The sequence below is a fragment of the Saimiri boliviensis genome, chromosome 17, assembly GCF_048565385.1.
Source record: "Saimiri boliviensis isolate mSaiBol1 chromosome 17, mSaiBol1.pri, whole genome shotgun sequence".
Taxonomy (NCBI): domain Eukaryota; kingdom Metazoa; phylum Chordata; class Mammalia; order Primates; family Cebidae; genus Saimiri; species Saimiri boliviensis.
In genome coordinates this window covers 12,385,304-12,401,441 of record NC_133465.1, presented here as the reverse complement: position 1 = coordinate 12,401,441, position 16,138 = coordinate 12,385,304, and the positions used below count along the sequence as shown (strand labels likewise).

Genomic DNA, 16,138 nt, shown 5'->3' with positions numbered 1-16,138 from the left:
TCTTCTTAGGTAAGTGCAGCTGGCCCTTGAACAACACAGATTTGAACTGTGCAAATCCATTTATATGTGGGTTTTTCTTCAGTCTCTGCCATCCGAGACAACAAGACCAACCCCTCCTCTTCCTCAGTCTATTCAATGTGAAAATAAAAATGATGATCTTTACTATGACCCACTTCTACTTAATGAATAATATATTTTCTCTTCCTTATGATTTTCTTAATAACATTTTCTTTTCTCTAGCTTACTTCACTGTAATAATACAGTATGTAATACATATACAAAATATATGTTAATTGACTATGTTATCAGTAAGCCTTCTGGTCAACAGTAGGCTATTTGTTGGTAGTCAAATTTTGGGGGAATCAAGTTATATGCGAATTTTTCACTGCACAGGGGGTCAGCATCCCTAACCTCCACACCATTCAAGGATCAAAACAGTCTATGAATGGTAAACTCTTAGGCTTTCCATTCCTTAAAATACTTATATTTCTTCCTTATTGTAAATATTTGAGTGCCTGAGTGTAAAACTTTAAGACCAGGTTGACAGTTATTTTCCCTTAGCACTCTGGTGCTGTGTCTCCACTTTTTCCTGCAACTATTCTGGCTGGGAACAAATTTGCCGTCAGTCTAACTATCAATCCTTAACAGATAATCTGTTTTCTCTTCCTGCTGATTTTTGATATTGTTCTGTAATTTTGCTTCAATGCATAAATGATAAACAAAGGCATAAATTTACGTTTTAAATTTATACATTTACCTTTAAATTTGTACTTTTATCATTTATGCACTGAAGCAACACTGCAGAACAGCATCAATTAAAACATACCTTTTAAATTTCATTTAAATTTACCTTTAAATGTATACCTTTGTTTATTCTACATGACAGAGACTTCACTTTCAATCTAAAAACCTATCCTCGATCAGTTCTCAAATGTTTTCTTTTCCCTATGATATCTGTAAATATTGCTTCTCTACTTTCAGAGTTGCCTTCTCTATTTCCATTACATGCATCTTAGAACTTCTTACTCTGTATTATATTCTCTCTGATTCTTTACTGCTTTTCATAAATCTGTGTCATGCCGGGGGAACTTCTCAGCTCCATTTTCTATCTCCTTAATTTTGTCTTCAATTATTTCCAGTCTAGAGTACATCAAGTCTGTTGTGTCTTTTATATCAACAACTAAGATTTTTCCTTTCCAAGATTTCTATTTCCAACTGCTTCATTACTCCTTCATTTATTTTAGTTCTCCCTCAGTTTTAGTTGAATTTATACTTTATTTCCTTGAGCATCCTAAATATATTGTTTTTCTTTTATAGCATATTTCAGACTATTTAATAAATCTATTTCAACTTAAAGTAAGTGTCTGTTCCATTTTGTTAGATGCTTTCTTAGCATTACACTTCAGTATTTAGGAATTTTGATTTGCAGACTCATTCTGAAATAACATGGTTACCCTCCATGCATATCCATTCATTTGTTCAAGAAATGTCTGAGTGCCTAATCACAAATACAGAGCAGTTTTACAGATGCCTCTATTGTACAGGGCCACCAGTATAGAACAAGGTCCTATAATGGACCTTTCAAGCTCCATTCCTGTGTTGGTATTAGGACAATTACAGTTCCAGTCCTCTGGTTGCAAAACCAGCATCTAAATCCTTGTCACTGTGTAGTACCACAGCTTGCTTAAAGCTGTGGCCCAGGAAGTAACTGGTATCATTTTTTTCATTCTCCAGAATGAAAAGTGAGCTGCAATATAGCAAGCCCATGGCTTCAGATCTACACAACATTTTGTAAGTATTTTTGTTGCATTTTTCACCCACACAAATGTTTGCTTTCTTTGTAAAGCTGCTATAGCTTTCTGGTTTTGTGTTTTTCTATTTCATCTACTGGAGCAGAAAATTATGTCAGTGTATAAACTCATTATGCTATTTGGGTGGAAATCTTAAACTACTGTCTTATGTTTTTGAATTACAGCTGACATTAATAATCTGTTATCAATAATTATATTAGATCTTCTTAAGACTATCTAATAAGGTAGCCATTAGCCAAATTAATTCCAATTAAAAAAATGTACTTCCGTAGTTACATTAGTCACATTTCAAGTGCTAGTAGCTACCAAACTAAGACAGAGCAGATTATAGAATATTTCCATCATCTCAAAAAGTTCTACTGAAAGAGCTTCAGATCTATATCTGGGTTCATTAATCTCTCTTCAATTATATCTAATCTGTTTAATCCAGCTATTAAGTGTTTAAGTTTACACTTTTTATTTCTAGAAGGTCTATTTGGTTCTTTATAAATCTGTCCCGATTATATTTCCAAGCTACTTCTTTTTCTTTAAACTTTTTCTTTAAACTTTTCTTTAAATTTTTTGTTTCCTTTCATTCCAATATTTGAAGTCTTTGCAGATCTATTCCTACTATCCATTGTTTCTGATTCTCATTTGTTGAAATTTTTTTGTGGACTACATATTCCACTTAATTTTATCTTTCATTATTATTTAGTCCTAGGCTGAATGATTCGCTTTTGCTTCTGCCCATCAACTGGGGACAAGGGTATCTTTCCAACCAGGGACTTTTAAAAAACAATTTTTTTTAAAATTAAATTCTCTAAGTATTTTATACCATATACAATATAAATTTAGACAGCAAATCTACATTTGCTTGGGTTATCATTTTTTAATTTGCTTTGACTCTTCCTTCTCTCCCTGAATTTCACTCAATTTCATAGCTCCATGGATTCCTCTGTCTTGCACCAACTCTTTAACATTTTAAAAGGCACTTGAGGCAGGACACAGTGGCTCACGCCTGTAATCCCAGAACTTTGGGAGGCTGAGGGAGGTGGATCACCTGGGGTCAGGAGTTTGAGACCAGCCTGGCCAACGTGGCAAAACACTCTACTAATCATTTATCATGACCTACCTAGCTAATGTGGTCCAAATTACTCTCAAACTTTAAGGTCCATAAATACCCCTAAGGAAAAATCCACTGTGGCACTCCCAGCACCCCACTGCACTCTTCTGCAACACTCTTTCTTTCTAATAAACTTTCCTTTTTCAAACCTATACTGTTGTTGGTAAATTCTTTTTATCAACCAATGAGTCGACCATTTCCCATTGCTGGGGGCTCAGGCACCTCAGCTGGCATGATCTTCCTTTTAAACTATAAATCTTATCCTTTTTGTTCTTTTTTTTTTTTTTTGAGACGGAGTTTCGCTCTTGTTACCCAGGCTGGAGTGCAATGGCGCGATCTCGGCTCACCGCAACCTCCGCCTCCTGGGTTCAGGCAATTCTCCTGCCTCAGCCTCCTGAGTAGCTGGGATTACAGGCACGCGCCACCATGCCCAGCTAATTTTTTTTTGTATCTTTAGTAGAGACGGGGTTTCACCATGTTGACCAGGATGGTCTCGATCTCTTGACCTCGTGATCCACCCGCCTCAGCCTCCCAAAGTGTTGGGATTACAGGCTTGAGCCACCGCGCCCGGCGCTCCTTTTTGTTCTTAAGAAAACTTTTAATTGAAACAGACATACAGAAAATACAACTACATGTAGAACTACAAAAAAAGTAACAATATTCTGACTTCCAATACCTTATATTGTTTGCTTTTAATATTCATATATAAATAGAACCATACATACTGCTTTATGTCTTACTTTTTTCAGTCAATATCATTTGTGAGATTTACTGAAGTTGTTAACTGAAGCAATGGTACTATCTTCTCTGATGCTATATACGGTTGTATACATAATGCTACAATTTATTATGTTCTACTGCTGATAGATTTTCTAATTGTAGGTTATAAATGTGCTTTTCTAGACAGTCTTATATATGTCTTTTAGTGTACTTATGTCTACACTTTTGTTGGATATATGGTTAAAACTTGAATTGCTGAACCATGGTATATACATCAACCATATTAGATCAGCTATACCAGATACTGCCTGTTTTTCAAAGGAACTGTATTAATTTATACTCCTACAAGTTAAATATGAGACTTCCAGTTGCTTCGGATCCTCACCAATCCTTGTTATGTCAGTATTTTAAACCATGCTACTGCATTCCAGCCTGGGCAACAGAGCAAGACTCTGTCTCAAAAAAAAAAAAAAAAAAAAAGAAAGAAAGAAAAGAAAAGAAAAAGAAAAAAGTGGCCAGAGCAATAACTAAGTCCAGATCACAACAGGTTTTGAAAGTCTAAATTAATGACTATTATAAGGGCAAGAGGAAGTCTGTAGAATAGTATTTGTCAGTATTTTTTTCATTGTTTATCCCCTCCATCATGAACTTCAAATATCATAGCCATAGTGCATATCTGTTTAAATTCTATGGCCCTTTGGAGGACAAACCACCACAAGATCTTCATTTCTCCAAAATCAGTTTTGCCTCCTTAGGGTCACTATCACCCTGTTAAGAATGCATGCCTTAGACAGAGAAGTAATATGATCAGATATACATCATAAAAAATACAACTCTAATAAAAAAGAGAATGATGTGGAATAAGGCAATATTGGTTTACAAGAAAATCAGTATTCGATTAAGAGAAATCTAGGTTAGAGATTATATGATCTAGGTTAGAGATTATAGGCAATGTCCACAACAAAGAGTAGCAGAAAGAATGGACAAATATGGAGAGGTAATATGAGCATATTATAAACATAAATATCCTTCAATGTAGACCAGAATGATTTGCAATGACTACGAATGTACTCAGGGAAAACAATGGGACGCTAATGTCTACAACTGTTACTGTATTATGGCATCAAGGGAAACAGAAATAAAAATGCACAAGTACCACACATATACAGAACAAAACCAATAAAGAGATCAAAGAATTAAAAACAAAGCAACCCTGATGGAAGGCTCACAGGTGATCGTTTTAGATATTATACTCTATGACTTAGATACTTTTAAGCAAATACGTCATAAAAATGAAATACAGAAAATGATCACATTTATGCAATTACATAAACTATTCATTTTGTGTGGAAATTAATAAAAAAATTGATTGTTTTTTAAAAGGAGGAAGCAGCTAATGTGAGGTCCTCCTTCTGCCTAGAAAATCTGGAGGTATTCCTCTGCCCTCTGAAAAACCAACACAAAAGTAGAATTTGGTTATAGAAGATCAAAGAGATTTGAAAACTATAGCCAAACAAATATTTTTTAAAATTTCATACAGAGGAGGACAATGTTAGACCCTGATATACACTTATAAGCCACAAAAAGAGCAGAGAGAAAGAGTATTCTTGGCAGGAAAAAATTAAGAGAAACAAAGTATTTTCAGGAGTAAACAGAGATATACAAAATGCTCTGAGGTTTTTTGTTCATAACTATGTCTTACATTTAAATCATGTGGAATAGACAAAATAAATGTCAAAAATATTCAAATGACAACACAAAAAGTTCTTATTTAAAATAGAGACTAAAACAGTATGAAGCATGATTATATTACTGCCGTATCTGCATATAATTATTCTTAGGTGCCATACATACATAAACACACAAAAAACCTATTAAAAAGGTGGACAAACAACTACAGGTGTGGGGTTCACACCTTCCTTGGAATAAGATTTCAAAGTGCAAAAATATATAGTTCTACCAACTACGCTTTGGGTATGGATGTGATCCTACTACATACACCCAACTGTTTTCTATGTTAGTCAGAACAAAGACCCAACCCTGAATGTCTGATCTGGCAAGGTACTTGATTCACTAGATTGAGTAAATGCTTCCAGGTGATTCTGGTGTAACTGCATTGTGAGAACCACATTAGAGTAAGATGATCAGTCTCACCTAGAAGTTTAACCTGGTATTTCTTGTACCAGGTACTGGAAGCCTGGAGACAGCAGCTTCTCCACCACTCATGGCTGTTTTTCACCAATACCTGAGTAGCAGAATAAGAAGGTGATGCCTCTCCCAGCTAGGTGTAACCTTCCATACAGCCATAGTGATCCAGAGTCCCAGCTTGAAAAGTAGGGTGACGTGACAAAGGGTCCCCTTCCTCCATGTGAAGTATCAATGCTGCTAAGACCAAGTAAACCTTGCTATTCTCACCATGCATGTTCGAGCATTCATAAATCAGGTACTCACCACAAGTTGACAAAGTTGATGAAACTTGGGGAGAATTCCCTTTCCTCAGAATTACTCAGCTGCGGAGGATCTCCTTTCACGACTTGTGTTAGTTGATCAAATACACTATTCCACTTTGGATAAGGAAATCGGCCCGTGGCCAACTCATACTAAAGAGAACAAAGAGGAAAGAGCAAAATATGCCAGGCATTATTTACTACTCCCCAGCGGAATGGCCATTAAAAAAAAATCTAAACTACAAGCAAAACTCTTGTAAAGCCGTGAATCAAACACAGGTTAGTTTGGGGAAGAAGCTTCAGAATCATAAAGGCTAAGTAAAAGTTATATTTAAAAATCAAGATAATATAGAGAACTCTGAATCAACCAAATTCAAGGACCTGAAACAAATGGGAACACAAAACTTAAGGCTAGACAATGTCCCTACACATGCTCCAGGATAGCCTCTGATTCTGACTTCTTTATAAGAAAGTCTGGAAGACTGGTTTTAGAACTCTTTTAGTATAGAATACATACAATTTGTAGGCACCTTAGTGGAAGGCCCTGGTCCAGAACAGTGGTTACATTCCTTTTTAAGGCAAAAGAATATCCAACAAACAAAAGCCCAATCTGAGCTTGGAGGAATCAATGTGCAAATCCTCCTCTACAGCTATTCAGTAGTTACTACAGTTTCAACCACAACCAGATTTTACAAGTAGTGAATAAATCAAGTCAGGGTCAAACCCTGCACCCTGAAGCCCCAATAAAGGGCTCAGGACAGTACCTCTAAGCCACACCAGAAGACATGTGAAGAGTCTTACATACGTAGGTCCCAATCCCATTAAGGGTCAAAAATATTATCTAATAACCAGTGAATCGTGTTCTCATCTATCTCCCATTCTGTTCTGAAAAATAATGAAAACCTACAAATTTTGCTTTTTCCAAGAAACGTATCTAAATCTGCACCCAGGCATAATAAATCCCATTTTACGTGCACTGACAGGTGACGGATACGTGAGGATGAGGCTCCAAACATACTACAGAGGAAGACGGCATACAGGAAGAGAGCATGTTACTCAGAAGACTGATTCAGTTTCCTCCCTAAAAGATGCCTCTGTCAGCTCACTGTTGTTTCTAATTACAAACATATGTGCACAAAAAGTAAGCAGGCATGAATGCGTACACACACAGAAAAATGTATTCCTTTAGCTAAGGTTTCTTTTAATTAAAATTATAAATGCTTTTAAAGACATAAACCTTCCTGGTTATTCACAGAATTAGGAGTAAGTTCATTAGATTCCTCCTTGTGTTTTAATAATAGAAGGAAAAGCTGGCTGCACATCATAAAAGACTTAGAATCCCAGAAATTAATTTCATGCATTTCATAATTTTAGTAAGATTATCCCTATGAAGAATAAATTGTGAACCAATTGTAAGTACAGAATACCTTTTAAACAACAAGCAACAAGATTTAGCTAAAAGAACTTAAACTTGCTAAAAAATTTTCTTAGGTTAAAAGCTTTCACAAATCAAAATTTTCTTTCTGTAAGGAAGTACATACTTGCTTTTTAGAAAAGTAATTGTTTAGTCAGGGATAGCTATTTCTGAATCATAAATATCCCGTATATGCAAATAGTTGCCTCAGCTGGAAGCTCTAGGTCTTCCTGCAGTCTTTGGGACCAGTTGCCAAACCTAAAAGATGCCCCAAATCCGTGTTCTCTCCTGCCTAAAGAAGAAAGAATCCCTTCTTTAGCTGGTTGGCTTCACAGTGAGAAAAGATTCCAGAAGGTACTTCCTATATTTGGTCACAAAGTTAAGTAAATTAAGTCCTCTGCAGAGGTGAGCTGTTAGCCTTCAATTCTCTATACAAAAAAATCTCTAGGCCTGGCAATGTGACTCATTAAGAATGACTATCGATAAAGGGTATGTGATTCTGATCACAGAGAAGATCCTAGGAACATACAATATCAAGAAACATGAACAAAGAATGTTCATTTAATAAGCTACAAATGAACAAATAAATGAACAAATAAATTTATTTAATAAGCTACCAAAAAAGCTCATTGCTCTGAACCTATGTATTTCTGGGCTGCAGAGTGTTAGGTAGCAAAAACTGAAAATGGGAGAATATGAAAGAAGAGGATTGGCCTGCCTACCTAACAGGACAGCCTCATCTAGGTATAGAAAATTGACATTCAATGTAGAAGCAGCTAGCGAAGCTATCCCAAATCAGAAAAACCCAGGAAGTCCTGGTAGAACAGCAAGCACAAGAAAATAAACCTAAGACTTCGAAACAAAATTTGGTAAAAAGTAAATGAGCAAATAAAGATACTGCTAGAGACTGAATGTGTATCCCCACCCCACAACAAATTCGTAGGTTGAAACCTAATTCCTAATGTGATTAGGGATTGATCTTTGGGGAAGTGATGGGGTCACAAGGATGGAGACCTCATGAATCTAATTAGTGCCCTTGTAAGAAAGACCCCAGACAGCTCTCTTGCCCCTTCTGCCATGGGAGATCACAACAAGAAGATGTGTAAGAATCAGGAAGCAAGCCCTCACTAGGTACCAAATCTGTCAGCACCTAATACAGGCACTTTAAATGAAACCAAAATTCCAATACAGTCCATAGGTAAGAAAGAAGAATTTATATAGTTGTGCTTGCTTGTTGTAAATTAAGCAGCTTTCTTATTATTCTTTCTCAGTGTTATTCTAAGGTAGAACTTTCATTTAGAATTATCACCTAGATAGTTCCTGTCTGACATGGTTTGGCTCTGTGTCCATGCCCAAATTTCATGTCGAATTGTAACCCCTACGTGTTGAAGGAGCGGCCTGGTGGGAGGTGACTGGATCATGAGGGTGGTTGCTAATGTACCATCCCCCTAGTGCTGCCTCATGATAGAGTTCTCATGAGACCTGGCTGTTTAAGTGTCTGACACCTTCCCCTTTGCTCTCTCTCTCTTCTGCTCCTGTATGGCCTGCAGAACTGTGAGTCAATTAAACCTCTCTCCTTCATGAATTATCCAGTCTCAGGTAGTTCTTTATAGCAGTGTGAGAATGGACTAATATACTGTCCCTCAAAAACTGAATTCCTTTCAGCTCATTCACTTGTGATTTTTCTATTAAGTGAATAGAAAATTCTAAGAAGACTATTTTCCATATACAAAAATATGTATACTTAATATACACACTATATACAATATTACTGGACATACTACACCTTGCCTGAGATGGGAGATGCCTATATGTCCTCATCAATTAATTGATTGCAGGCAAGCTGGTTTCTCCTGTTCCCATTCTTAGTGCAGTTGCAGATAATAGTTCACTCCTATTATCTGTGGCCAAGAGATCCAACTAAAACATTAAAGGGCTCTAGATACTTCACATAATATCAAGGGAAATAAGTCTGATTTGATTTTTAAAGTATATACATACATACTTTTCTTTCAACAACTTAAAACCATTGTGTCTGTGATTATAGCTATGGCAGAAAAAAAATAAGTGAACAAAATCAAAGACTAAAAAAGTAGTTCTTAATGAGGGGGTGAAAGTATGATTTTCTTTCACTTCTAAATTTCTCATTGTTACACTACTGTGGCAAGGTTGAATCAACATAAACATACCAATGTGATCCCCAAACTCCAGACATCAGAGCGGACATCATATCCTTGTCGTGATGCACTTGGGTCTATTCTTTCAGGCTGTAACATACAGATAAGTGTAAGTTATTAATTGCCTCATTCTCAAGGAATAAGCAAATGAAAGCAACAGCTGGGTAGACAGCCAAAATGCCAGTATATTCCTAGAGGAATCCATGTCTAGGGTCAAACTGGAAGTAATAGGAAGCCATTATTACCATAAAAACAAACAACAAAAAACTTAATGGCTACTTCCATAAAGAGAACACCAAGCAACTCGTTTAACTATTCCCCGCAAAGACTCAAAAGCATTTACAAAGCTGAAGCTGACAGAGAGAAAGGAAGAAAACTGGAAAAAATAAAGGATTACAAGGTCAAATTTGTGGCCATTAGTGGCAAACAAAAAAGACTGTCTTCTGATTTTAAAAGACTTTGTTCAGTGGATAAGGCCATACCACAACATATTTGAGACACAAAAGCAAAACAAGAGCTAAATTTATTACAATTATTCCATCCATACTTCACAATAAAGCTAAATTTATCATTACACATTTGCGTAAAGATATGTTAGTGATTTGTAGCCAAATTAAAGCACTGCCAAGACAGTAATATATTATCCTATTATATGTACAGCAGAAATCATTTTTAGTAATTTCTGTGAAGGGAACATCTTTATATTTCCTTGAAATTAAGGACCACAATTTATTTATATGGTATATCAGGGAAAGAGAAGAAAGAGAGAGGGTCTTGGTGGCACAGAGTTGACAATGGATCCTTTGCTAAGTCTGAGAGTAACTGCTATTGAAAGAAATGTCCAGAGAAGCCTAATAGTTGAGTTCATACTACATTCTCTGCCTGTGAGCACTAACTACTTTGGAGACCTCTGTATCTTGCTTTGAGCATGAGTACTGCACTGCATAAAATTCACTGTAAGCTACTGTTTTGTTGTTGTTATTGTTGGAAATATATGTAGTTGTCTGATAAGGTACACATTAAAATCCCAGATATTCAACCAAGAGAAAAAATATTCTATCCAACAACATCAAGATCAACATTTTCCCCAAACCAGCATGGAACATTCATTATTCTGGGGCATAAAACACACCTTGTTTTAAAAAAATGGAAAGCATGCAAAGCATGCTCTCAGATCATAAAATAAACAAACTAGAAATCAGTAACAGGAAGATATCTGCAAAGTCCTCAAATATTTGGAGATTTAACAACACACTTCTAAATGACACATAAATCAAAAAAGTCTCAAGAAATAGTTTAAAAATTGAACTAAATGAAAATGAATTATAACTTGTCAAAATTTGTGGGACAAAGCAGAAGTTGTGCTCAGAAGGAAATTTATAGTGTAAAACACATACATTAGAAAAGAAGACACCTCAAATCAAACCACTTTATAGCTTAAAGAGATAGAAAAAAAGAACAAACAAAACCCAAAGCAAGCAGGAGGAAGAATGTAACAAAAGTGAAGACAAATAAAACAGGAATAGAAAAACAGTAGAGAAAAGTCTAGAAAACCAAAAGAATACGCTGGAAAGATCAATAAAATTGACACACCTATGGCTATTCTGACCCACAGAAAAAGAAAAGATTCAAATAACTAAAATCAGATTGAAAGAGGGGGCATTACTACTGTTCTTACAGAAACAGATAAACAGATAAATATTCTTCAAAAATGAAAACTACCAAAAGTAATACGAAAGTGTGAATAACCTTCAAATTATGTTACTCAATAAATGTTATTAAAAACCTGCCCCGAAAGAAAAGTCTAGACCCAGATGGGCTCACTGGTGAACTCTTCTCAAATATGCAAGAAAGAAGTAACACTAGTCTTACACAAATTTTTGTCTTCAAAAAAGTGAAAGAGGGTATGCTTCGCAATTCATTTCATGGGGCCAGCATAATCATTTTTGAAAACCTGACAAAGTCATTACAAGATGATTAATACCCCTTGTACACAAAGACACAAAAATTACAAAATATGAGCAAATCTTACCCAGGAACAAATGAAGAGGTGATATATAATAACCAAGTAGAGTTTATCTCCAGAATGCAATACTAGCTTAATACTTGAAAATCAATGCAATGCACCATTATTTACAGAATAATGGAAGACAATCATGTGATCATCTCAATAAATGTAGAATTAGCATCTGACAAAATTTAAAAACCACTAATAACAACAGCAATAACAACAACACACTAAGAGAAGAAAACATCGTCATTTCCATGAAGGGCACCTAAAATAACCAAGAGTTAACATCATACTTACTGGTGAAATACAGAACACTTCCTTTTTAATAAATATTGGGAATAAGGCAAACATGCCTACTATCACTATACCTATTCAGCATTATACTGGAGGATAATGCCTCCAGTATAGAAAGGCAAGTGAGAGAAACGCATTACCTTTATTCACAGACACAGAAAATTCCTACTGAAACTAAGAGTAAAACTAAACTAATAAGGTCACAGGATCCAATGTTAACATATGCAAAGGAGCTGTATTTCTATATATAATAATAGCAAGATATTTGAAAATATTTTTAATTCCATTCCTAGTAACAGTATTCTAAGACAAAAAGAAATCTGAGACAGTTCTCAATCAATTTAGAAGTTTATTTTGGCAAGGTTAAGGACATGCCTGAGACGGAAGTTTGCTCCTTTCTCCAAAGATGATTTTGAGGGCTTCAGTATTTAAAGGGAAAAAGTAGGCAGCATGGGGGAGATGGAGGGTAGCTACTCTGTTCACCTTATCTTATTTAAAGTGCTGATTTACTGAGGATGAGAGAAACACATAATCGACTATTCCCCTACCTGCTCCTTTTCTTTTCTCTTACACAAACAGATCAGTGAGGAAAAAAACAAATAATCCCATCCAAAAGTAGGGAAAAGACAGGAATAGACAATTCTCAAAAGACACAAAAATGGCCAACAAATATATAAAATGCTCAATGTCAGTAATAATTAGGCAAATGCAAATTAAAACCATGAGATACCTACCACCTTACCTCCTGCAAGAATGGTCACAATTTAAAAATCAAAAAATAATAGATGTTTGCAGGAATATGGTGAAAAGGGAACACTTTTACACTGCTGGTGGGAATGTAAATTAGTACAACCACTATGGAAAACAGTATGGAGATTTCTTAAAGAACTAAATGGAGAAATAGCATTCCATCCAGCAATTCCAATCCTGGGCATCTACCCAAAGGAAAAGAAGTCATATAAAAAATACACATGCACACGCAAGTTAACAGCAGCACAATTCACAACTGCAAAAATATGGAACCAAACTAAATGCCCATCAACCAACAAATGGAAAAAGAAAATGTGATATATATACGTCATGGAATATCACTCAGTCATAAAATGGAATAATAATGGCCTCTGCTGCAACATGGATGGTGGTGAAGGCCATTATCCTAAGCGAAGTACCTCAGGAAAGGAAAAACAAATATTATATGATCTCACCTACAAGTGGGAGCTAACCTATGAGGTAGCAAAGGGATAAGAATGATAAAATGGACTCTGGGGACTACAGGGGAAGGATGAGGAAGAGGTGAGGGATAAAAGACTACATATTGGGTATAGTGTACACTGCTCAGGTGATAGGTGCACCAAAATCTCAGAAATCACCACTAAAAAACTCATCCATGTAATCAAAAGTCACCTGTACCCCAAAAACTACTGGAATAAAATATAAATTAAAAAAATGCAAAAAAAAAAACTATAAGAAAATATTAGAGAACAGAGTACCTAACATTAACAAAAACCAGATGCTCTTACGTCAAAAGTATGCAGTTGTATAGTTTACAATACACAACCCAAATTAGTTTGTATTGAAATATATGAAATAAAAGCCAAGTAAAAGGAAAAATTGACAATCCCAATGTTTAATAAATTTTGAACAAATTTGCCTCAATATTTTTGAATTAAAAAGGAAAAAAACTGTTGAATAAATATAACTAACAACAACACAGATGTTTTCCATATTTCTTTCTTTCTTATTCTTTTTAGAGACAGGGTCTCATCTGTCACCCAGCTTAGAGTGCAGTGGTGCCATCACAGCTCACTGCTGCCTCAAACTCTCCAGCTCAAGTGAACCCCCCATCTAAGCCCCTTGAGTAGACAGACTCTAGGCACATGCCACCATGGCCTGCCAATGCTCTTTATTTTTATTTTGTAAAGACAAGATTTTGCTATGTTGCCTAGGCTGGTCTCAATTCTTGGCTTCAAGCAGTCCTCCAACCTCAGCCTTCCAAAACAATGGAATTACAGGCTGATATGGCTTGGCTGTGTCCCTACCCAAATCTCATCTTGAATTGTAACTCCCACAATTCCCACATTTCATGGGAGTAACCCAGTGGGAGATAACTGAATCACGGGGAGGGTCTTTTCCACACTGTTCTTGTGATAGTAACTAAGTATCATGAGATCTGATGTTTTTAAAAAACGGGGGTTTCCCTGCACAAGCTCTCTCTCTTTGCCTGCTGCCATCCATGTAAGACATGACTTGTTCTTCCTTGCCTTCTGCCATGATTGTGAGGCCTCCCCAGCCATATGGAACTGTAAGTCAATTAAACCTTTCTCTTGCAAATTGCCCAGTCTCAGATATGTCTTTATTAGCAATGTGAAAATGGACAAATACACAGGCATAACACACTGTGCTCAGCCAACATATATGAATTAATAAGGACTGGCCGGGCACGGTGGCTCAGGCCTGTAATCCCAGCACTTTGGGAGGCCGAGGCGGGTGGATCACGAGGTCAAGAGATCGAGACCATCCTGGTCAATATGGTGAAACCCCGTCTCTACTAAAAATACAAAAAATTAGCTGGGCATGGTGGCTCGTGCCTGTAATCCCAGCTACTCAGGAGGCTGAGGCAGGAGAACTGCCTGAACCCAGGAGGCAGAGGTTGCGGTGAGCCGAGATTGCGCCATTGCACTCCAGCCTGGGTAACAAGAGCGAAACTCCATCTCAAAAAAAAAAAAAAAAAGAAGTTTGTTCTGTTACATTTGTGGTCCACTGGTTCACTTTGCTGTGTTGATAAGTGTTACCACCAAACAATTTTTATAGCTTCTTTTACAATTTGCTTACTTCATCAATAACAAAAGCAGTCTCCTCCGAAGCCTGGTAATCTTCCTTATCTTCTCTGGCACGTCGCTTTTCTACCTCCTTTACACCATATTTATACCGTACCTTTTCTATATTTAGATACACAAATAGTTACTGCTGTGATAAAATTACCTAGAGCATTTAGTATAGTTACATGCTGTATAGGCTTGTAGCCTAGGAGCAATAGATTATACCATATATCCTATGTGTGTAGTGGGCTATACCACCTAGGTTTGTCTAAGTACATTCTATGATTTTGCACAACAACAAAATCACCTAACAACACATTTCTCAGAACATATTCCCATGGTTAAGCAATATATAACTGAATACCTATATGAGGGTGTAGAGTTGGGAAAATGTTTACAGGAAATTAGTTTATGGAAAAATTTATGTGTAAACTCTGTATTTTATATACTTTTTTGATGTTGCACAATCTAATGAGTAATCCTAAGTCCTGTAGATTAGACAATTCTAAATCTCAAATAGAATGATACACCTCTGATATGTTTTGTCAATATACAAAGAAAAGTCAAACCACTTGAATTAACATTGATTGAGTTCTTGTCTATCAAAATAGGCCTTGAAAGATGAGAATGGACAGAAGAATTTCATTTGGTTCAGTAAAGATTAGAGGCAGAGAGTTTATCAGCCTTTGTGTTCCACAGATGAAGGCCAGCAGGAAAACAGAAGTCTTACATCTCCTGGGTCTGCAAAGCATATCTCTGCACAAGAATAAGAAAGTCTGTTTTAAAGAAAGTCTGCATCTTTCTTTAAAAGCTGAATTCAAAATATTCTACTTTATCTGAGCTGCAACTGCATTTTTAAAGCCTGCTTACATCAAATATAATTCTTAGCCAGTGTCACACAACAAAAACATTTAGTAACTGTTAGTACTGGGACAAGCCTTAAAACTGCAGATAACAATTTCAGTTCATTCTCAGGATATCCTTAATAAATGTGTAAATCACATCACTTTCCAAATGTTCCATGTCTAATTATTTTTATTTCTTGCCTTTGAAACTATTGTGCCATTTATCCCTAGTTATCATGATAAACACATAACAGACACATTCAGTCTTCCAACTGAATCAAGAATCTGCCCGGCCAGTCAATATGCATAAAACCAAAAGTTTAAAAGAAGGTCGTAACACACAGGTTAGGTGTCTACAAACACACATACACCTTTTACATTTTCATCTGAATAAAAGGTGATACAGAAAGATATAACAAAACCAAAAGAGGTATTAAAAAATGCAATGTGATAAATTTTAGTAGCACTAAGCCTATCCACTCATATACAATATAGAAC

The 16,138-nt window shown here is 36.0% G+C and overlaps 1 protein-coding gene across 2 annotated transcripts in view; it reads right to left on the bottom strand.

The window, feature by feature from the left end:
* Positions 1-16,138, bottom strand: part of MAP2K4 (mitogen-activated protein kinase kinase 4) — a 117,627-nt gene that overhangs the window by 5,193 nt on the left and 96,296 nt on the right. For both annotated transcript variants that reach the window (XM_039476441.2, XM_039476442.2), the window contains 2 exons: positions 9,684-9,761; positions 6,085-6,233 (listed from right to left, as the gene is read on the bottom strand). In XM_039476441.2, coding sequence (XP_039332375.1) covers positions 6,085-6,233; positions 9,684-9,761 — 227 coding nt within the window. The remainder of the gene's footprint in view (positions 1-6,084; positions 6,234-9,683; positions 9,762-16,138) is intronic.